This window comes from Bubalus kerabau, chromosome 21 (genome assembly GCF_029407905.1).
Source record: "Bubalus kerabau isolate K-KA32 ecotype Philippines breed swamp buffalo chromosome 21, PCC_UOA_SB_1v2, whole genome shotgun sequence".
NCBI classification, from domain to species: Eukaryota; Metazoa; Chordata; class Mammalia; order Artiodactyla; family Bovidae; genus Bubalus; species Bubalus kerabau.
The window spans coordinates 24,025,966-24,049,769 of record NC_073644.1 but is presented as its reverse complement, the minus strand read 5'-3'; the positions used below and the strand labels follow the sequence as shown (position 1 = coordinate 24,049,769).

The window sequence follows — 23,804 nt, the reverse complement described above, 5'->3', positions numbered from 1 at the left end:
GGGTTGACACGGGGTATAGGCTGGAAGAAGCTCTGGTGAGCCAGGCCTCCACCCCCTGCTATGCTGCTGTAGCTCCTTTCAGAGACTGAGCTTCCAGGACGGGGCAGCACTGCTTGTCCTGTCCAGAAGGGGATGGAGTTGTGGTGAGCCAGGGGCTTGGCATGGTAGTTAGGCAGCCCTTTCTCTCTCTGTCTCTCTCTTGTCAAAATAACGTAACCCTTAGGTCCTCAGCCTAATCCCAGCACTGCAAACATACAGGACTTGTGGAAGGGTCGTCCTGACAGTAATGCAGGCAGGTGAGCGGGCATCACCCTGACAAAGCGGAGACCGTGAAAACGGACAGTGATAAACAGGCACTTTTTCAAGGCAAGATGCTAACGAGGTGTCCGAACCACAAGTGACAGAGTCTGACAGGTCCTGGGTACCTCTGAAAGCAGATTGACAGTGTCAACTCCGCAATAAGGCAGACCCTGAGTTTTCCTTACTTAATTGCTCTTTTTTAGAAAAAATTGTGGTGAAATCTATGTAATATAAGTGGCGTCAGTTTAGCCATTTTAAAGTATATATAGTTCAGTGGCATTAAGTGTATTCACACTGTAGAGCAATCATTACCACTATCCATGTCCAGGACTTTTTAATCATCCCAAACTTAAAAAACAGTATCTCCCCAATTTCCCCTCCCCAACCCATAGTACCTCTATTCTTTCTGTTTCTATGAATTTGCCTATTTTAGGCACCAGACATAAAAGGGATAATACGATATTTGTCCTTTTGTGTCTGACTTATTTTACTTAGCATAATATTTTCCGAGTTCATCCATGGAATAGCAGGTATCCTTAGCTGCTTTGTATAGTATTAAAATGATTTAAACACTCACAAAAAAACAGCAAAAAAGAAATATGTTTAAAGACAAAATTATACATTTTGGCAGTCTGTTACAAAAGAGTCTAAATTAGCTGAATGCTTAAGTAACATTTGTTTTTTTATTTTGAAAAGGAAGATGATAGCAGTTCCTATGGAAAAATTCCACAGAAGCAGTAGTGGTATACTGTCATTCGGTACCGATGACCTAAACATTTATTGTGTGGGCAGTACCATACTCTGTTTACAAGTAGAGTAAGTTCCCTACATATGAACCTTCACACTGCGAGCTTTCAAAGATTCGAACATGCGTTCTCGTGTCTAGTCACCTAAGTTAGTTCACGTGTCTGGCATATATTTTCATGTGCGTGCACCCTCGATGAGTGGTTGTACTTTTGTGTACTTTACTGTATAATACGGTATAGAGTGTGATGGTACAGTGTCTTTATTTCAAGACCAGGATGTCTGGAAACAGACATAAAAACAGCAGTGATGTAGCTGGCACTACTGTACTTTTCAAGGTGCTGTACTGTAAGATTAAAAATGTTTTCTTTTTGTGTCTGTTTTTTACGTATTACTTGTGTGAAAAGTATTAAAAACCTATGTAGGTACAGTACCATATAGACGATCATAGGCTACCTTTGTTGGACTTATGAACAAGTTGGACTTAAAAACGCACTTCCGGGATGCAACTCATTTGTGTGTAGAGGATTTACTGTGTTTAAAATCATTAATATGAGGTCCAAGTTTGCCAGTTATAATGATCTCATTTTCTTAAAACTGAGACTGAATTTTCCATCACGTTCATGCTTCCCTTTCACCCCCGTTTGCTGCTCTGAGGTGGGATGGAGCGCATCCGGCAGCACACGTTTACCCTGGCTCATTACACCTACACTGCCTTGACTTCCCTGCGGTACCCCAACGGAGCCCCTGTCGTGCAGATTTACAGTGACTCTGAGTTCAGCAGCCCGGAGGTGCAGGGTCCGGTCATCAGCTTCAACGTGCTCGATGACCACGGGAACGTCGTTGGTTACTCCCAGGTGGGTTTTCTTTTCATCCTGCTAACCTGTTCATTTCAGCATCTACAATCATTAGTTGTGTCTTGGGTAAGTTGATTGTGAAGATATTGGCCCTCCCCACCCCCCACTCATCACTTACACAGCAGCAGAAGCAGCCCAGCGTCATTCAGAAGCAGGCAATTTTAAATGTTTTTGAGGGGTGGTGTAAAACACACTGGGGCCAAAGGTTTGCCTTCTCAAATACATTATTCTGGGTAGTTGGTACAATAAGTTTCCTTCTTTTTTTTTATTTAATATATTTTATTTTATTTTTTAACTTTACAATATTGTATTGGTTTTGCCATATATCAAAATGAATCCGCCACAGGTATACATGTGTTCCCCATCCTGAACCCTCCTCCCTCCTCCCTCCCCATACCATCCCTCTGGGTTGTCCCAGTGCACCAGCCCCAAGCATCCAGTATCGTGCATCGAACCTGGACTGGCGACTCGTTTCATATATGATATTATACATGTTTCAATGCCATTCTCCCAAATCATCCCACCCTCTCCCTCTCCCACAGAGTCCATAAGACTGTTCTATACATCAGTGTCTCTTCTTGAATCTAAAATAAGTGTATTTTTGAGGGGTGTGGAGGAGGACAGGCTGAGGACTCTGAAATGTGCTGTGGCAAGCATGATGCTGAACTCAGGTTGGGCTGCTCATCACTTAAAAGTCAATGAAGCGGGGGCAAGTGTCAGTAGAAAGGAAAGCTATTGAGTCAGAAAAGCTGGAATCTAGGGAGATAGTGGACTCATGTCTGGAGACTAACTCCAAAGATTCTGCTCAGTCATGACTATTTTTAACAGGAAAATTGGGAAAAAAAACAAGTTAATCATTAAGGTAAGAGGTCAGGTTCTTTGTCATTTCTCACCGTGTGTAGACCTGCTGATGTCTCCTGATCTTCTTTTGGATACTGTCTGGCCTGCGTGGTCCACCTGCAGATTTGCCAAGGGGAGCTGGGGGTATAGAGTCAATCATTCTTTAACTATGTAATTCTTCCTTCTTACTCCTTTTAATCCTGAAAAGGGATCAACTGGTTAGGCCAGGCATTGTGTACATTCAGTAGAGCGTAAGTCAGGAGTTAAGTTAAATGTTACCTCGTGATCTCATTTTTATAATTAAGGTCTGAGGAAAACAGAGATGAACAAATCGAAGAGGGGCAAAAGAACTGCTTACAAATTCCCACTCTCAGGGATCATTCCATATCTATGGGAATAGGGACAAAAGTCTGTCTTCTGTAACTGCTTCACACTGAGAAAGGATGTCTCAGTCTTAGGGTGAAAGATGTCCACGTGGGTCTGAGGCATCTCTTTGCTGACCATTTTAGTTGCCAGCTTACCTATGTGGGCAGAGCAAGCTACAGTTATTCTAATGCCTACAAAGATATAGATTATTATGAGCAATAATGTTAATTCCATTCTTTCATCAAACACTGAGTCTGTGACTCTGTTGTCCTACTCATTGATCGAGCCTGCTCTTTTGTGACTCTTGGAGGCCTGGGAGATTTCAGTTTTTCTGCAAACAAGAGGCAGGGGATGTAGAGGAGCCTTTGTACTTGGGTTGGGGCAGGGAATCAGTTCCAGGCAGAATGGTGAAAGAAGCACCCATTTGCCCAGAGAAGCAAAGAGGAAGATCTCCCTAAGAAGAGAGAGCTGCCCATCTTGGTGTCTACCTGACTTCACTGGGACCCTCATTCCCTCAGGTCTCACACAGGGGTTTCTCCCTTGTGCGTCTATAGAGGAAGCTCATCCCATGAGTGGAGGTCATAGCTAGGGCATGGCCAGCTGTGTCAGCTCAGGAGAATCCTGGGTTTGCCTGGTCTTTGTCACGTGTGGGAATTCCACAGAGATTCGGAGGGTCTTTGGAAACATTACATGGCATCATGGCTGGGTCTGGCTGTCTCTTTTTCAGGGGATTTGTTAAGGAATTGCACCTTCTGTGAAAAGCTTTTGGGTACCTGTTTTTGATATCCAGGCCTCCTCATTTCAGTGATGCCGCATTGGATGACATCAGTAACTTATGGACATGAGTTTGAGCGAGCTCTGGGGGTTGGTAATGGACAGGGAAGCCTGGTGTGCTGCAATTCATAGGGTCGCAGAGAGTCAGACATGACTGAGCGCCTGAACAAACACAAGCACCTCCTCATTTCATTTTCTCCTCTGGTGGAAGTCAGTCTACCCGGTTTTTAAGTGGGTGGGTTCAGATTCAGGCTGCCTTGTACTGGCTCTCTGAGCTTGGGTGAGGTAATGTAAGCTCCCCAAGTCTCTGTGAAATGAGATAAGAATGCACCCTGATGACAGTTTGTCATGAGGATTGAATGAGATACAATATATAGCTCCTTAGTGTCGGGCTGGCATGAAGCAAGTGCCCCATTGTACTGTGAATATAGCTCTCATCCTGTTCCAGCAGCCAGCTCCTTCATCCGGCTGGGCGCTGGCCAAGCCTCTGTGGGATTCCAAAGGTCTCAGGGTGAGAAAAGATGAAGTTGTGATGAGAAAGTAGAATGGAGGGCAACTGTGGCCAAAACAGCCTCTTCCACCCACATGCTTTTCTAGGTGGGGTCCCTGTCTTTTCCCCTTGAACCTTGGCGGGTCTGTGACTCACTCATATTCAACAGCATGCCTCCAAAGGTGACACGGCTTGGCTTTGGAGGCTAGGCCAGAAAAGCCCATGCAGCGTCAGCATTGCTTCCTGGGGTATCCACTTTTGGAGCCTCAAGTTACTGTGGAAGGAGGTATACCCTGAGCAGCCATGCTGTGAGGAAGCCAGAAGCAAGCATGTTGGTGACTGTCCTGGTTTGAGTGAGGCCAGACCTGTCTTTGAGAAACTGAACCTCAAGGGAATTCTAACCCCAGGCATGTCACTCCCAGCCTTCTAGTCTTGCCAAATGAGATCAGCCATCTCTGGGACCTTCTGAATATCTGAGCCCCTGTAGCCATGAGCACAATGGTTGTTGTTTTATGCCATGGTGTCTGGGTGGCTCATTTTGTGGCTGTGGCAGCTGGAATAGTGCATATGCACTGTGTCTGGGAGAGGGGTGAGCATAGGGGACTTATAATTCAGCTTGGCGGGAGCTGGGGTCGGGGAGGGAGGAGCTTTCCTAGGGGCTGTCCCTTGAGTGGAGCTCACCTGACCCTGGAGGTTGGCCAGACCCAGTGGGGCCGCTAGGGCTCACCACAGAGAGCAGGGAATCTCTGGGTTTCATCAGCAGAAATGGCTTCTTCACACTCTGACAGTCCCGGAGCGATGGCTAAAGTGCCGACAGTGTGGTCTCCACAAAGGCATGTGGGAGGCACTGCTGTTGTGCCCGCCCAGCAGGGCGGCCAGGCGGACCCTGTGCGTGCTGACCTGTGTCTGCAGACACAGGTCTCTGGCCACCCTGCATGTTCTTCCCAGGAAGAAAAGTCTCCAAGCCTTCCCCAGCCGGGCAGTTGTGTTTGTTTCCTCAAATGCAATTAGAGGACTTCCCTGAGTTTAGCCTGAGTCACCAGGGCTAAGGACCCTCACTGGGCCCCCAGGCCTTTGGGGGCATGGAATCCTGGACCCACAAACAGAGGAACTGGCACTAACATCCCTCGTGCCAGCTCACCTTTGAGCCTTGTGAGCAAGAATCACCTGTCCAGCTTCCAGAGGAAAGGAAAAAGACTTGGAACTTCTGGATTGAATTGCCGTTCTGTGATTGAACCCAAAGTCTAGGATATTATGAAAAGCAAATCAGTAGCATGCGGTGTCAACACAGTAATGTTTGTAGTCTGGGCTGGGAGCCGAGGCGGGGCTCCTATGAGCGGTAGCTCTGCTAAGGCCTGCTCTGGGATCAGGGCACATGGTCCTGGTCTGTCTTGCCTAAGGACACTGAGGACCTGCCCCACGTCCCAGCCACACTCAGATTTTATTCTTGTGAATTTCACTTGAAACCTGTGGGGTCTTTTTTTTCAAAAATTAATTCCTTAAAATGCTTTTTTTTAACATGTGAGATCAAACTGATGTATAACATTATATTAGTTTTAGGTGTACAACACAGTAATTCTATATATGTATGCGTTGGGAAATGATTTCTACAAGTTTAGTTAACATCTGTCACCACACATGGTTATAAAAATTTTTTTCTTGTGATGACAACTTTTAAGATTTACTCTCTTAGCAGCTTTCAAGTATATAATACACTATTGTTAACTATAGTCACCATGCTGTATGTTACAACCCCAGGACTTATTTATCTGTACAAGTTTGTACCTTTTGATCATCTTCATCACATCCTACCCTCCCTTGCCCCTGGCAACCACCGATCTGTTCTCAGAATTTTTATTTGATTCCATGTGCGTGATCATACAGTATTTGTCTTTGTCTGACTTACGTCTTAGCATATTTCATTATGACTGAGCAAAATGCCCTCAAGGTCCATCCTTGTCACAAATGGCAGGATTTCCTTTTTTTATAGCTGAACAATATTTCACTGTTTTGTTTATATACATCACATTTTCTTTATCCATTAATCCTTTGGTGGATGCTTAAATTGTTTTCATGTCAGCAGTAAACATGGGAGTACAGATCTCTTTTTAAGAGAATGATTTCATTTCCTTCAGGTAAATGCAGCAATTAGTTCTACTTTAAATTTTTGAAGGATTCCTGTACAGCTTTCCATAGTTGCTGTGCGCATTCCCACCAACAGTGAACCAGCGTTCCCTTTTCTCCATGTTCTCCCCAACTCTTGTTATTTGTTGTCTTTCTGATGATAGCCTTTCTAACAGGTGTGACATTACATGCTAGATACTAGATATTTGAGAGGTGGTATCTTATTTTAGTTTTAACTTACATTTGCCTAATGACTAGTGATGTTGAGCATGTGTTCATGCACCTGTTGGCATTTGTATGTCTTCTTTGGAAAAATGTCTATATAGATTTTCGGCTCATTTAAGAAACCAGATTATTTTAAATGTGAGCTCTCAACTTGGAATTTGGTGTAATATTTTTCACTTTTCGCAGGCATATATCTATTACCCAACTCAATTCAGTTCAGTCACTCAGTCGTGTCCAACTCTTTGTGACCCCATGAATTGCAGCATGCCAGGCCTCCTTGTCCATCACCAACTCCCAGAGTTCACCCAAACTCATGTGCATCGAGGGTGATGTCATCCAGCCATCTCATCCTCTGTCTTCCCCTTCTCCTCCTGCCCCCAATCCCTCCCAGCATCAGAGTCTTTTCCAATGAGTTAACTCTTCACATGAGGTGGCCAAAGTATTGGAGTTTCAGCCTCAGCATCAGTCCTTCCAATGAACATCCAAGACTGGTCTCCTTTAGGATGGACTGGTTGGATCTCCTTGCAGTCCAAGGGACTCTCATGAGTCTTCTTCAACACCACGGTTCAAAAGCATCAATTCTTCGGCGCTCAGCTTTCTTCACAGTCCAACTCTCACATCCATACATGACTACTGGAACAACCATAGCCTTGACTAGACGGACCTTTGTTGGTAAAGTAATATCTCTGCTTTTCAACATGCTGTCTAGGTTGGTCATAACTTTCCTTCCAAGGAGTAAGCGTCTTTTAATTTCAAGGCTGCAGTCACCATCTGCAGTGATTTTGGAGCCCCCAAAAATAAAGTCTGACACTGTTTCCACTGTTTCCCCATCTATTTGCCATGAAGTGATGGGACCAGATGCCATGATCTTCGTTTTCTGAATGTTGAGCTTTAAGCCAACTTTTTCACTCTCCACTTTCACTTTCATCAAGAGGCTTTTGAGTTCATCTTCACTTTCTGCCATAAGGGTGGTGTCATCTGCATATCTGAGGTTATTGATATTTCTCCCGGCAATCTTAATTCCAGTCTGTGCTTCTTCCAGTCCAGCGTTTCTCATGATGTACTCTGCATAGAAGTTAAATAAGCAGGGTGACAATATACAGCCTTGACGTACTCCTTTTCCTATTTGGAACCAGTCTGTTGTTCCATGTCCAGTTCTAACTGTTGCTTCCTGATCTGCATATAGGTTTCTCAAGAGGCAGGTCAGGTGGTCTGGTATTCCCATCTCTTTCAGAATTTTCCACAGTTTATTGTGATCCACACAGTCAAAGACTTTGGCATAGTCAATAAAGCAGAAATAGATGTTTTTCTGGAACTCTCTTGCTTTTTCCATGATCCAGCAGATGTTGACAATTTGATCTCTGGTTCCTCTGCCTTTTCTAAAACCATCTTGAACATCAGGAAGTTCACGGTTCACATATTGCTGAAGCCTGGCTTGGAGAATTTTAAGCATTACTTTACTAGCATGTGAGATGAGTGCAATTGTGCGGTAGTTTGAGCATTCTTTGGCACTGCCTTTCTTTGGGATTGGAATGAACACTGACCTTTTCCAGTCCTGTGGCCACTGCTGAGTTTTCCAAATTTGCTGGCATATTGAGTGCAGCACTTTCACAGCATCATCTTTCAGGATTTGAAATAGCTCAACTGGAATTACCCAACTGGATAAGCTTTAATTATCAGTAATATTTTATAAAATGTATTTAGTAAACCCATGATGGATCATAGCACTTTAGAGAAAAATTCCAAGCTCGTATTTTCATTTTACTGTTAGGAAAGAGAGACCCAAATATGGAACCTGAAACTCTTTTCAGTCCAGGCAGTCAGAGTAAAACTGGACACTCCTAACCCTAGTTCTGTGTCATATTAAACCCATAGGTGGATAAAATGGCCAGCCTTCACAACATCCATGTGCGAACCGGCTGCTTCTGTAACACTGGGGCCTGCCAGAGGCACCTGGGGATAAGTGATGAGATGGTGAAGAAGCATCTTCAGGTTGGTACTGGACCTTCTGGCCCGAACGCTGGCCAGCAAGACCCAATGCTAATGCCTCATCTTCACCAGAGGCTGGATCCGTGTCTGGAGTGGGGGCTGGTCTTCGGGTTCATTTCTCTGAGCCCACCCTGTGAATGTGCAAAAAAAAAAGGGTCAAAAAATTAGCAAATGCTTCAAGATAGTGACTCTATGCCAGGCATTTTGTAGTTTGAGGGCAAAAATTTAAAGGCAGTAGAGGACTTTTTTTTTTTTTTTTTTTTTTTTAATTCAGAAGATGACTTTTAACAGAGGACAAGCCAATGTGAAAATGTGCTCATACATGCAGAGGGTCCTTAACTAGTTTAGTCCTGCCAGAGTGAAATCTGCAAGCTAAGAAGTCGCTCATCCTTTGGCAGAGTGAGGAGAGGAACTTTTCCCGCGGGCTTCTGCATTTCTCAGGTCCCCACCCTTCCTGCCATGGCTTCTCTGGTGGCTCAGAGGTTAAAGCGTCTGCCTCCAATGTGGGAGACCCGGGTTCAATCCCTGGTTCAGGAAGACCCCCTGGAGAAGGAATTGGCAACCCACTCCGGTGCTTTTGCCTGGAGAATCCCATGGACGGAGGAGCCTGGTAGGCTACAGTCCACAGGGTCGCAAAGAATCGGACAAGACTGAGTGACTTCACTTTCTTTCACCCTTCCTGCCACTTCCCTGAAGTGTGGTTTGTCACTTCAAGGTACATTTTATTTTGAACCATTTCATAAGACTAGTTTGAGTGGCAAAAAGCCTTATTTATATCAGAATAGTTTATAAATTGTTTCTTTTGGCTGCCACTAAATAATGAATATATTAGATCCCAACCAACAATGAACTGTGTTCTGCTTAAAAAGAGAGAGGGAGTCTTAGAACACAAATGAATGCAATTCCAGATATAATATTGAACCTGAGGAATGCCATGGATCCATCTCTTTGGGTATCTGACTTGGGTTCAGCTCTGGGGAGGTAGGCCGCTGGAGCAGTGATCAATACCAGGCAGCGGGGCTTGGAGAGGCTTGGGGACTTCTTGCTTTTCTTTCCCCACCTCCCGGCCAGGCACTTGGCACTGCCTTTGGCTTTCATTATGGGCTTGGGCCAGTCGTTCCTTGGGGCAGCATCTCTGTCTTGCCCTTTTGTCAAAAGGCAGCTGCAAAGGATACAGGCCTCCCTTTGATCCTGAGAGAGTCTAAAAGGCATGGCCAGCAAGCTCTCCTCCCCCTTCAGCCCTGGGTAGGCCAAGGAGCTGACCCATCTGTGCTTCTGAAACTTCGGTCTGTATTGATGCCGCTGTGGGTCAGCATTGTGTATATGGCTCTGGTAAATGCTTTACGTGAACAATTGCTTTTAAACTTAAAAAAAAAATTTATTTATTTATATTGAAATATAGTTGATTTACAGTGTTGTGTCTTTTAAACATTTTAATGGCCCCTTGGGATTGGTATAGGTCCCCATCCACAGTGAGCCACGTGGTGGCCGGAGAGGGAGTCAGGGCCCTGGGTTTGTGGAACTATGCCTGAGGCACGCAGCTCTTCTTAGTGTTGCAGTTCTGTTTTCCTGGGTGCATTTTATCTTCTATTATCAACACACGTTGTTTTACAGAATGGTTTCTGGTCCATCCGTGAGGCATATGCACTCTGGCTGACTTGTTTCTTTCTCCTAGGCTGGTCACGTCTGTGGAGACGATGTGGACCTCATAGACGGGCAGCCGACGGGCTCTGTGAGGATTTCTTTTGGATACATGTCTACGCTTGAGGATGCCCAAGCCTTCCTCAGGTTCATCATAGCAACCCGACTGCACTCGTCTCACGGCCAGCCTCTCCCTCTGGCCGCCCCAGGGGAGGCTGGAGCCCTGCCAGGAGACAGCGAGGCTCAGAATGCCATGCCTGCCGCCCGCGCCAGAGGTAGCTCCTCACCTCAGGAAGACACTTCCCCACACTCCAGGGTTTGGAACAACTCACCCACCGCTGTGGACGCAGAGGGTCTGTGTCCGCCCCTGCTGGAGGCCACCGGAACCCAGCAGACCACTTCAGAGAAAGCTGCTGATGTCCCAGATGGGGACCTCAGGTCACACGTCATCACCAACCTTTTCCTCTACCCAATCAAGTCCTGCGCAGCGTTTGAGGTAAGGGTTTCAGTGGCAGCTAAAGAGATTGCTTCTTTTGTGTTTATTTTTAAATATTTTTTGATAAAGCAAAGAAAAAAAGTTCAGGAAGTGAAGGGAAGCATGCAGAAAATCAAACCTTCAGTACCTGCAGCACCCAGGCTCAGTGGTTACAGTTCCCAGGCTCTGGAGCACAGACTGAGTAGTTGTGACCCATGGGTTCAGTGGCTTTGCAGCATGTGGGATTTTCTCGGACCCGTGTCCCCCGGGTTGGTAGCAGGTTTTTTTTTTTTTTTTGAGGATCTTGAATATTTTTTTTTTAATTTAATTTTATTTTTAAACTTTACAATATTGTATTGGTTTTGCCAAACATCGAAATGAATCCGCCACAGGTATACATGTGTTCCCTATCCTGAACCCTCCTCCTTCCTCCCTCCCCATACCATCCCTCTGGGTCGTCCCATTGTACCAGCCCCAAGCATCCAGTATCGTGCATCGAACCTGGACTGGCGACTCGTTCTATATATGATATTATATGTATTTCAGTGCCATTCTCCCAAATCATCCCACCCTCTCCCTCTCCCACAGAGTCCAAAAGACTGTTCTATATATCAGTGTCTCTTTTGCTGTCTTGTATACAGGGTTATTGTTATCATCTTTCTAAATTCCATATATATGTGTTAGTATACTGTATTGGTGTTTTTCTTTCTGGCTTACTTCACTCTGTATAATAGGCTCCAGTTTCATCCATCTCATTAGAACTGATTCAAATGTATTCTTTTTAATGGCTGAGTAATACTCCATTGTGTATATGTACCACAGCTTTCTTATCCATTCATCTGCTGATGGACATCTAGGTTGCTTCCATGTCCTGGCTATTATAAACAGTGCTGCGATGAACACTGGGGTACACGTGTCTCTTTCCCTTCTGGTTTCCTCAGTGTGTATGCCCAGCAGTGGGATTGCTGGATCATAAGGCAGTTCTATTTCCAGTTTTTTAAGGAATCTCCACACTGTTCTCCATAGTGGCTGTACTAGTTTGCATTCCCACCAGCAGTGTAAGAGGGTTCCCTTTTCTCCACACCCTCTCCAGCATTTATTGCTTGTAGACTTTTGGGTCGCAGCCATACTGACTGGCATGAAATAGTACCTCATAGTGGTTTTGATTTGCATTTCTCTGATAATGAGTGATGTTGAGCATCTTTTCATTTGTTTGTTAGCCTTCTGTATGTCATCTTTGGAGAAATGTCTATTTAGTTCTTTGGCCCATTTTTTGATTGGGTCATTTATTTTTCTGGAATTGAGCTGTAGGAGTTGCTTGTATATTTTTGAGATTAGTTGTTTGTCAGTAGCTTCATTTGCTATTATTTTCTCCCATTCTGAAGGCTGTCTTTTCACCTTGCTTATAGTTTCCTTTGTTGTGCAGAAGCTTTTAAGTTTAATTAGGTCCTATTTGTTTATTTTTGCTTTTATTGCCAATATTCTGGGAGGTGGGTCATAGAGGATCCTGCTGTGATGTATGTCGGAGAGTGTTTTGCCTATGTTCTCCTCTAGGAGTTTTATAGTTTCTGGTCTTATGTTTAGATCTTTAATCCATTTTGAGTTTATTTTTGTGTATGGTATTAGAAAGTGGTCTAGTTTCATTCTTTTACAAGTGGTTGACCAGTTTTCCCAGCACCACTTGTTAAAGAGATTATCTTTAATCCATTGTATATTCTTGCCTCCTTTGTCAAAGATAAGGTGTCCATATGTGCATGGATTTATCTCTGGGCTTTCTATTTTGTTCCATTGATCTATATTTCTGTCTTTGTGCCAGTACCATACTGTCTTGATGACTGTGGCTTTGTAGTAGAGCCTGAGGTCAGGTAGGTTGATTCCTCCAGTTCCATTCTTCTTTCTCAAGATCGCTTTGGCTATTCGAGATTTTTTGTATTTCCATATAAATTGTGAAATTATTTGTTCTAGCTCTGTGAAGAATACTGTTGGTAGCTTGATAGGGATTGCATTGAATCTATAAATTGCTTTGGGTAGTATACTCATTTTCACTATATTGATTCTCCCAATCCATGAACATGGTATATTTCTCCATCTGTTAGTGTCCTCTTTGATTTCTTTCACCAGTGTTTTATAGTTTTCTATATATAGGTCTTTAGTTTCTTTAGGTAAATATATTCCTAAGTATTTTATTCTTTCCGTTGCAATGGTGAATGGAATTGTTTCCTTAATTTCTCTTTCTGTTTTCTCATTATTAGTGTATAGGGATGCAAGGGATTTCTGTGTGTTGATTTTATATCCTGCAACTTTACTATAATCATTGATTAGTTCTGGTAATTTTTTGGTAGAGTCTTTAGAGTTTTCTATGTAGAGGATCATGTCATCTGCAAACAGTGAAGCTTTACTTCTTCTTTTCCAATTTGGATTCCTTTTATTTCTTTTTCTGCTCTGATTGCTGTGGCCAAAACTTCCAAAACTATGTTGAATAGTAATGGTGAAAGTGGGCACCCTTGTCTTGTTCCTGACTTTAGAGGAAATGCTTTCAATTTTTCACCATTGAGGATAATGTTTGCTGTGGGTTTGTCATATATAGCTTTTATTATGTTGAGGTATGTTCCTTCTATTCCTGCTTTCTGGAGAGTTTTTATCATAAATGGATGTTGAATTTTGTCAAAGGCTTTCTCTGCATCTATTGAGGTAATCATATGGTTTTTATTTTTCAATGTGTTAATGTGGTGTATTACATTGATTGATTTGTGGATATTGAAGAATCCTTGCATCCCTGGGATAAAGCCCACTTTGTCATGGTGTATGATCTTTTTAATGTGTTCTTGGATTCTGATTGCTAAAATTTTGTAAAGGATTTTTGCATCTATGTTCATCAGTGATATTGGCCTGTAGTTTTCTTTTTTTGTGGGATCTTTGTCAGGTTTTGGTATTAGGGTGATGGTGGCCTCATAGAATGAGTTTGGAAGTTTACCTTCCTCTGGTAGCAGGTTCTTATCCACTGCTCCACCAGAGAAGTCCTCATTCTGCCTTTCTTGGTTTGAGCTAACACTTGACCATGATTCTGCTTATGGGAATCCCTGAGGGGACCCTGTTTCTGGGTGTGACTGCCTAGTTACTGTTGATAGTTATGAATGTAACTTTTATGCAGAAGCGTTTTACATACTTTGGTTCATTTGATCATCAAAACGATAATATGAGGTGCTAGGTAATATCTCTATTGTATAGATATGGCGCCTTGGGGTTATTGAGGTTAAGCACTCTGCCTAGGTTATGACCCCCTAATAAATGATAGGGAAAGGATTTGAACCCGGGTCTACTGACTCCTTGGGTCCACACTGTCCTGAGTCTGTCTTCTTAGCTCTCCCTGTGTAGGTGAACTACATAATGTCTGCAAACAAGCTGGCCTGGCAGTCACCCTACCTGGGAGATGGGAGTGCTTGCCTTGGTTGGCCAACTGGTCCTGACCCCTCCTGCAGTGGCCGAACTTCCTATGAGACTGTCTTTCTATGATATGTGTGTGTCCCAAGTCCCAGGTGAAGTCCCAACCTCCTGAGCCTCTGGAATCACAGGCTCCCTAGCTCCTCATTGGATATTCCATGCTGAAGGAGACTGTCCTCCAGTCTGAGACCATGAACAAGCAAGTTCTTTTCCACTCTTGAATGCAGGCAGGTGAGGAGTGTCAGGACGCTGTTTTCTCAGATGAGTCATGTCCTGTAGAATAGCCGTGCTGCACACAGAAACACAGCAGGAACCAGTGACCCATTTTACAAATGAAGACACTGAGATTCAGTAAGGTTTCATATTTTGCTAAAAGTCTTCTGTCCGTCTGCTCATTCAGAAACTATACACTGAATACTTGCCACCTGCTGGGCCTGCACCTGTGTGCAGTGATGAACAAAATGGAAATGATTCCTTCCCTCATGGAGGGCAGTATCTCAGGAGGGAAACAGATAACTTTACCACACACACACACACACACACACACACATCTATCTCTCTATCTGTCTGTCTACCTATCATTTATCTGTCTATCCATTCATAGCCATGATTTCACACTGATATCTCCAATTCCAGTCCAACACTACAGGGTTTATTTAGCCATCCCCTGCACTTGTAAATCCTGTGAGAAACCTGGCTCCCATTGCCCTCTGCTGCTGCTGCTGCTGCTAAGTCACTTCAGTCATGTCCGACTCTGTGCGACCCCATAGACAGCAGACCATCAGACTCCCCTGTCTCTGGGATTCTCCAGGCAAGAGCACTGGAGTAGGTTGCCATTTCCTTCTCCAATGCATGAAAGTGAAAAGTGAAAGTGAAGTCGCTCAGTCGTGTCCGGCTTGCGGCAACCCCATGGACTGCAGCCTACCAGGCTCCTCCGTCCATGGGATTTTCTAGGCAAGAGTACTGGAGTGGGGTGCCATTGCTTTCTGCCCCCATTGCCCTCAGTGAATACTTATTTGCTCAAATCCTTTCATAACCCAGCCCCCAGCTGCGACAGCTGAAAAGCTTACCCTTCGCATGCCAACACAGACATGGTGGCTGAAAGCTTGCCCTAGACAAAGAGGAAAAAGGAAGGCAGAAGCCAGTAAACTCAATGTTTAGGTGGGAAATCAAAGGATAGAAAATGATAGACATGTTCCAACAAATGGGTGTAAGGAACAGCAATGGGCCTGAGACTTTGCCCTCCTAGCAAGCTCACAACCCAGCCTGCCTCAGTGTCTTGGATGCTGACAAGAGACATGAGATTCCATGGGGCTTCCCTGGCGGTCCAGAGGTGAAGACTCTGCATTTCCAAAGCGGGGGATGCAGCTTTAGGATCTCGCATGCTGGGGGGCGGGGGAAGATGAGATTCCTGAGTCAGAGATAAAAGGCTGTTACTAACAGCCTTCAGGTAGCAAGAGCTTCATGTTTGTATTGCTTTTCTTTCCCCCCAAGTCCAAAGAAAGGGTCCAGAGGGGTCCAGGTGGATGCTCTGTTCATATTTGGGAGCCCCCTAACTCAGGAAACCTCTTTCATAATAGGATGCCAGTCAAGCTGTGTAGTCCTCAATCAGGGAGGAGCTGATACGTTTGTGATACTGGGTTGTGAGCAAACTTGCCCTCTACTCCAGAGGGTTGTAGAGCTGTTCACTACACAAACATCCTCGACAGGAGAGTCTGGAACAGAGGACAGTTGGTGCTTCTGCTTGTTAAAGCTGCTGCTAAGTCACTTCAGTCGTGTCCGACTCTGTGTGACCCCATAGACAGCAGCCCACCAGGCTCCCCCGTCCCTGGGATTCTCCAGACAAGAACACTGGAGTGGGTTGCCATTTCCTTCTCCAGTGCATGAAAGTGAAAAGTGAAAGTGAAGTCGCTCAGTCGTGTCCGACTCTTAGCGACCCCATGGACTGCAGCCCACCAGGCTCTTATGCCCATGGGATTTTCCAGGCAAGAGTACTGGAGTGGGGTGCCACTGCCAGACATGCAGAAATGAGAGATCCATGGAGAAATGCCACCCAATAATAGATTGTCTTCTAAAAAGTTATTTGTAATTCAAAACATATTTTCCGAAAGAAATAGTGACTTAGTGTTGGATTCTGGGCTTGGCCCCTAATAGTGCTGAACTCGAGGGCTCTGCCAGCAGGAGCAGCCATGGTCTGTGGGAGAGGATATCTGATACACAAGGCAAGTGAAGGGCAGGGTAAAGGGGTTAACATCTGTGGATCACCTGTTATATTCAGTTGCTTTACATTTTATGCACTGTTTTGGTTTTCACCTAATCCAACCACAATAAATGTCCATTTTATATAATACATGACAGGGCCAAGGCTCAGGAAGGTGGTAAATTGTCCAAAGCTGATAACTGTCGGAGGTGAGATGTAAGCGCCAGGCTTGTCAGTCCTCAGAGTGCCTACCCCCCACCCCCCGCTGCACCGCATTTCTGCTTCCTGGGTACAGGGCTCCCCGGGGCTGCAGGAGCAGTTTCCCTTCACGTTGTTCCTCCTTGAGATCTGTGCCGCGCTCACCCCAGGCATGAAGCTCCTCTCCTTCACTTCCTCCCCCTGAACCTCCATCTTTACTCAGGTCCCTCCCTCGAGGACCCACCCCAAAGTGCCCCCGATTAAATATTCTTCCCTTTCATCATTACCCTGGATTGGAGGGTTTCAGACTCCTTTGGGTGGTTGACTTGGGTGCTCAGAGGAAAACAGAAGGGTGAAATTGATTCTTGCACAGTTGTGCAAGAATGTTAGTCTCTTAATCATAATACTATTTTGAAAGCAGTGGGTGGTGTACACCCTTCTTTAACAGCAGGCAGTGATGAAAACAGTGAGTGTAACCTGTGGACAAAACTGCAAAGACGTGGTCTCACACTATTGATATTTCATTATTTTCCCCCTAATGTGCTTTTTGTGTTCTGGATCCCATCCAGAACACCACGTTACGTTTAGCTCTCGTGTCTCCTTAGGCTCCTCTGGGGCTGTACCAGTTTCTTAGACTTTCCCTGTTTTCAGAACCTTGATTGTGTTAAGGAATACTGGTCAGGTATTTATTAGAATATCCATCAGTTTGTTTTTGCCTGATGTCTTTCTGGGAATTAGACTGGGGTTTGGGGTCTTACGGCAGGAGGACCGCAGAGATAAAGTTCTCATCGTATCGTGTCAGGGTACATAGTATCATTGTGGCTTATCACTACTGATGTTAACCTGGGTCTCATAGTGTTTGCCAGCATTCTTCACTGTTCGGTTCCCCCTCCACCCATTTCCATACTATGCCCTTTAAAGGCAAGTGACTAAGGGTAGCCCATACTTAATGGGTAAGGAGTTATGCTCTACCTTCTTGAGAGGGGACCATCTACATCAATAATTTGGAATTCTTCTATATGAGAGAGTTGACCTTTCTATTTAATCATTTATTTATATCAGTATGGACTCATGGGTATTTAGTTTATATTTTAGGTTATAATCCAATACTGTATATATATATGTGTTAGTCACTGTCATGTCTGAGGCTTTGCGACCCCATGGACTGTAGCCCTCCAGGCTCCTCTGTCCATGGAATTCTCCAAGGAAGAATACTGGAGTGGATTGCCATTCCCTTCTTCAGGGGATCTTCCCGACCCAGGGATTGAACCCTGGTCTCCTGCACTGCCGGCAGATTCTTTACCATCTGAGTCACCAGGGAAGCCCAATCCAATATTACGTTATTATTATTGTTGTTGTCGTTCAAATGTTTGGGGTTTTTTTTTGCCACTGGACATGCTTTCAGTTAACTCCTGCACCCCTTTGATGTACCTTCCTTATTTTGTTTTCTGAGCACTTCCTTACTTTTCCAGCACTAAAGGTACTCCTGACTCATCTTGTGTATTTCCTGACCGAGCCCTAGAATAAACTGTTTCTCCAAGAAGTCCTGGTTGTTTTTATTGGAGGATGGTATTAAGTGCAAGATCTGGGCTCTGGGCATAATTTGTATTTAATTTTGTATACATATGAAGCATTGAGCAATATACATATTTACGCACTTAAAATGGGTCAGCTCAGCGAGCATTTCAGTGGAGCCGCCATTTGCGCAAGGAACAAGTCTGTATACGAGGATATGCCTGCTCAGGCACCCACCACTGTGGAAGGACACACAGAAAGCGGGAGCAGCAGACCTGTGGGGAGGGAAGTGGAACACAGGGCGCGCAGAGACCTGCTCTCCGCGTCCCTGCTAGGCACACGTATTACCCACGCAAAAAGCACACTGAAGTGGACAAGGATGGAAACTGGATCTGGAGGGTAAATGGAAGGTACTTGATCCCGTAGTCTCCTTTGCATTGGCGTCTTCTTTTTTAAATGTTTGTTTATTTGGCTGCGTCAGGTTTTAGTTGAGGCACACGAGTTCTCTGCTGGGTGATGTGGCATCTTTGGTTGCAGCACATGGGTTTCCCAGCTGGCACTAGTGGTAGAGAATCTGCCCACCAATGCAGGAGACACAAGAGACGTGGGTTCGATTCCTGGGTCGGGAAGATCCCCCAGAGAAGGAAATGTCAAGCCACTCCAGTATTCTTGCCTGGAGAATTCTATGGATAGAGGAGCCTGGCAGGTTACAGTCCATGGGGTCTTAAAGAGTTAGACGACTGAGCACACAGACACATGGACTCTGTACTCCTGGCAGGTGCTCAGGCTCAGTAATTGTGGTTCGCAGGCATTCGGGTTGTGGCATGAAGGCTCCAGAGCGAGGGTTCAGTAGTTGAGGTGCAAGGGCTTAGCTGTTCGGAGGCACATGGGATCTTAGTTCCTTCACCAGGGATCATACCTGCATCTCTTGCATTTAAAGGTGGATTCTTAATCCACCAGGGCCACCAGGAAAGTCCCTGTCTTCTTTGTTTCCTTCTCCTCCACCCTTTTGTCCTTCAAAAGTCTGTGCTGAATTCCTGAAGCCCATCTGCATCTGTGCAGCCCCTGTACAATAAATGAGAAGATCATTTTTGAGGAGTGCTGGTTTAAAATACACTGACTTTTTTTTTTTAGGTGACCAGGTGGCCTCTAGGAAGTCAAGGGCTGCTGTATGACCGAAGCTGGATGGTTGTGAATCACAACGGCATTTGCCTGAGTCAGAAACAGGAGCCCCGGCTCTGCCTGATCCAGCCCTTCATTGACCTGCAGCGGAGGATCATGGTCATCAAAGCCCAAGGTCTGAAAACAGGGTTCACTTTTACAGAGTAGTTGTCAAGAGTAGCTTTATTCTCATAAAATAAAATCATGGCTTTTCCTCTACTAAACATTAAAATATTCCAAAAGGAAGTGAAATGATGTATAGAAGAGACAATAGGAAGTTTGTTCCTCTTGTTTTTTTGTTTGTTTGTTTTGTTTTGTTTTGTGTGTGTATGGAGGATATTTCTGGGAAAAGGTAAAGATCTGACCATCCAATCAGAAAGTGAAGAGGTGTCGATTTTGAAATTGTATGTTATCCTTTCACTTACATTAGTTTTATTTCCTTCACTCTTCATAGGTTCTGCAAGCTTTAATTCTTCTTTGTGGATTTTTATTATGAACTGTCTAACACATATGAATGTAGACCAGCTCTGTCCAGTGGGCCCTTATATGATGATGGAAATGTTCAGCATCTACATTGTGCTGTTTGGTAGCCATCAATCTGATGTGGCTACTGAGTATGTGTAATGTGCAGGATGCTGGAGCTAAATTTTAAATTTTATTTAATTTAAATTAATACATGTAGTGGCTACAGTGTTGGACAGCACAAATCTGAATAAGATGCAATCTCAAAAATGACAGAATGATCTCTGTTCGTTTCCAAGGCAAACCATTCAATATCACAGTAATCCAAGTCTATGCCCCAACCAGTAACGCTGAAGAAGCTGAAGTTGAACAGTTCCATGAAGACCTACAAGACCTTCTAGAACTAACACCCAAAAAAGATTTCATTATAGGGGACTGGAAAGCAGAAGTAAGAAGTCAAGAAACACCTGGAGTAACAGGTAAATTTGGCCTTGGAGTACAGAATGAAGCAGGGCAAAGGCTAATAGAGTTCTGCCAAGAGAATACACTGGTCATAGCACCCTCTTCCAACAGCATAAGAGAAGACTCTACACATGGACATCACCAGATGGTCAACACTGAAATCAGATTGATTATATTCTTAGCAGCCAAAGATGGAGAAGCTCTATACAGTCAGCAAAAACAAGACCAGGAGCTGACTGTGGCTCAGATCATGAACTCCTTATTGCCAAATTCAGACTGAAATTGAAGAAAGTGGAGAAAACCATTAGACCATTCAGGTATGACCTAAATCAAATCCCTTATGACTATACAGTGGAAGTGAGAAATAGATTTAAGGGACTAGATCTGATAGATGGGCTTCCCTGGTGGCTCAGAGGTTAAAGCATCTGATAGATAGAGTGCCTGATGAACTGTGGATGGAGGTTCGTGACATCGTACAGGAGAAAGGAATCAAGACCATCCCCATGGAAAAGAAATGCAAAAAAGCAAAATGGCTGTCTGAGGAGGCCTTACAAATAGCTGTGAAAAGAAGGGAAGTGAAAAGCAAAGGAGAAAAGGAAAGATATACCCATTTGAATTCAGAGTTCCAAAGAACAGCAAGGAGAGATAAGAAAGCCTTCCTCAGTGATCCATGTAAAGAAATAGAGGAAAACAATAGAATGGGAAAGACTAGAGATCTCTTTAAGAAAATCAGAGATACCAAGGAAACATTTCATGCAAAGATGGGCTCAATAAAGGACAGAAACGGTATGGACCTAACAGAAGCAGAGGATATTAAGGAGAGGTGGCAAGAATACACAGATTAACTATACAAAAAAGATCTCCATGACCCGGATAATCACGATGGTGTGATCACTCACCTAGAGCCAGACATCCTGGAATGTGAAGTCAAGTGGGCCTTAGAAAGCATCACTACGAACAAAGCTAGTGGAGGTGATGGAATTCCATTTGAGCTCTTTGAAATCCTGAAAGATGATGCTGTGAAAGTGCTGCACTCAATATGCCAGCAAATTTGGAAAACTCAGCAGTGGCCGCAGGACTGGAAAAGGTCAGTTTTCATTCCAATCCCAAAGAAAGGCAGTGCCAAAGAATGCTCAAACTACTGCACAATTGCACTCATCTCACACGCTAGCAAAGTAATGCTCAAAATTCTCCAAGCCAGGCTTCAGCAGTACATGAACCGTGAACTTCCAGATGTTCAAGCTGGTTTTAGAAAAGGCAGAGGAACCAGAGGTCAAATTGCCAACATCCGCTGGATCATGGAAAAACCAAGAGAGTTCCAGAAAAACATCTACTTTTGCTTTATTGACTATGCCAAAGCCTTTGACTGTGTGGATCACAATAAACTGTGGAAAATTCTGAAAGATGGGAATACCAGACCACCTGACCTGCCTCTTGAGAAACCTGTATACAGGTCAGGAAGCAACAGTTAGAACTGGCCATGGAACAACAGACTGGTTCCAAATAGGAAAAGGAATACGTCAAGGCTGTATATTGTCACCCTGCTTATTTAACTTATATGCAGAGTACATCGTGAGAAACACTGGGCTGGATGAAGCACAAGCTGGAATCAAGATTGCTGGGAGAAATATCAATAATCTCAGATATGCAGATGACACCACCCTTATGGCAGAAAGTGAAGAAGAACTAAAGAGCCTCTTGATGAAAGTGAAAGAGGAGAGTGAAAAAGTTGGCTTAAAGCTCAACATTCAGAAAACTAAGATCATGGCATCTGGTCCCATCACTTCATGGCAAATAGATGGGGAAACAGTGGAAACAGTGGCTAACTTTATTTATCTGGGCTCCAAAATCAGTGCAGATGGTGATTGCAGCCATGAAATTTAAAAGACGCTTACTCCTTGGAAGGAAAGTTATGACCAACGTAGACAGCATATTGAAAAGCAGAGACATTACTTTGCCAACAAAGGTCTGTCTAGTCAAGGCTATGGTTTTTCAAGTAGTTATGTATGGATGTGAGAGTTGGACTATAAAGAAAGCTGAGCGCTGAAGAACTGATGCTTTTGAACTGTTGTTGGAAAAGACTCTTGAGAGTCCCTTGGACTGCAAGGACATCCAACCAGTCCATCCTAAAGGAAGTCAGTCCTGATTATTCATTGGAAGGACTGATGCTGAAGCTGAAACTCCAATACTTTGGCCACCTGATGTGAAGAGTTGACTCATTTGAAAAGACCCTGATGCTGGGCAAGATTGAGGGCAGGCGGAGAAGGGGACGACAGAGGATGAGATGGTTGGATGGCATCACCGACTCAATGGACATGGGTTTGGGTGAACTCCGGGAGTTGTTGATGGACAGGGAGGCCTGACGTGCTGTGGTTCATGGGGTCACAAAGAGTTGGACACGACTGAGTGACTGAACTGAACTGAACATACTTACATCATCCAATTTTAAGAAACTTAGCATTTGGCCACATTTGCTTCAATATCTCCTCCTTGCCTATCTCTCCCCTCTTGTTACCTACCTTCTTTGTCCCTTCTGCACGTCCTCTTTCTCCTCCTCCTCCTTTTAAGAAATAGAAACATTTCAGATATAGATGAAATTCCCTGTGTTCTCCTCTGTGCTCTCACTTCTTCTGCACTCCACCTACCATTTACAGAATAGTCCAGTTTCCCTCCTAACTTGTAGCTATACTTTTGTGATATATACCATTTCCATGTATTCATTGACCATGTTTCTTGGCCGTAGGTGTTCCGTTCTGCTCCAGTGGTTTATTTTTTCTTGAACCAATGAGCCAGTGTCACTACCAGAACTATATACTGAATCTCAATAACTGATCATCTACTTCTGCTTCATTGACTATGCTAAAGCCCTTGATTGTGTGAATCACAACAAACTTTGGAAAATTTTTCAACAGATGGGAATACCAGACCGCCTTACCTGCCTCCTGAGAAACCTGTATGCAGGTCAAGAAGCAACAGTTAGAACCAGACATGGAACAATAGACAGGTTCAAAACTGGGAAAGGAGTATGTCAAGGCTGTATTTTGTCACTTTGCTTATTTAACGTACATGCACAGTATATCATGTGAAATGCCAGACTGGATGAAGCTCAAGCTGGAATCAAGATTGCCAGGAGAAATATCAATAACCTTGAATATGCAGATGATACTACCCTAATGGCAGAAAGCAAAGAGGATCTAAGGAGCCTCTTGATGAAAGTGAAAGAAGAGAGTGAAAAAAACTGGCTTAAAACTCAACATTCAAAAAACTAAGATCATGGCATCTGATCCCATAACTTCATGGTAAATCGATGAGAAAAAATGGAGACAATGATAAATTTTATTTTCTTAGGCTCCAAAATCACTGCAGATGGTGACTGCAGCCATGAAATTGAAAGATGCTTGCTCCTTGGAGGAAAAGCTATGATAAACCTAGATAGCATATTAAAAAACAGAAACATTACTTTGCTGACAAAGGTCCATATAGTCACAGCTATGGTTTTTCTAGTAGTCATGTACAGATGTGAGAGTTGGACTGCAAAGA

At 44.1% G+C, this 23,804-nt stretch overlaps 1 protein-coding gene across 4 annotated transcripts in view; it reads left to right on the top strand.

The window, feature by feature from the left end:
• Nucleotides 1-23,804, top strand: part of MOCOS (molybdenum cofactor sulfurase) — a 59,194-nt gene that overhangs the window by 15,917 nt on the left and 19,473 nt on the right. For all 4 annotated transcript variants that reach the window (XR_008706659.1, XM_055559395.1, XM_055559394.1 and 1 more), the window contains exons 6-9: nucleotides 1,702-1,901; nucleotides 8,596-8,712; nucleotides 10,385-10,846; nucleotides 19,314-19,476. Coding sequence is in view for 3 of the 4 variants with exons in the window: in XM_055559395.1 (XP_055415370.1) it covers nucleotides 1,702-1,901; nucleotides 8,596-8,712; nucleotides 10,385-10,846; nucleotides 19,314-19,476 (942 nt within the window). In the remaining variant the exon portion in view is untranslated. The remainder of the gene's footprint in view (nucleotides 1-1,701; nucleotides 1,902-8,595; nucleotides 8,713-10,384; nucleotides 10,847-19,313; nucleotides 19,477-23,804) is intronic.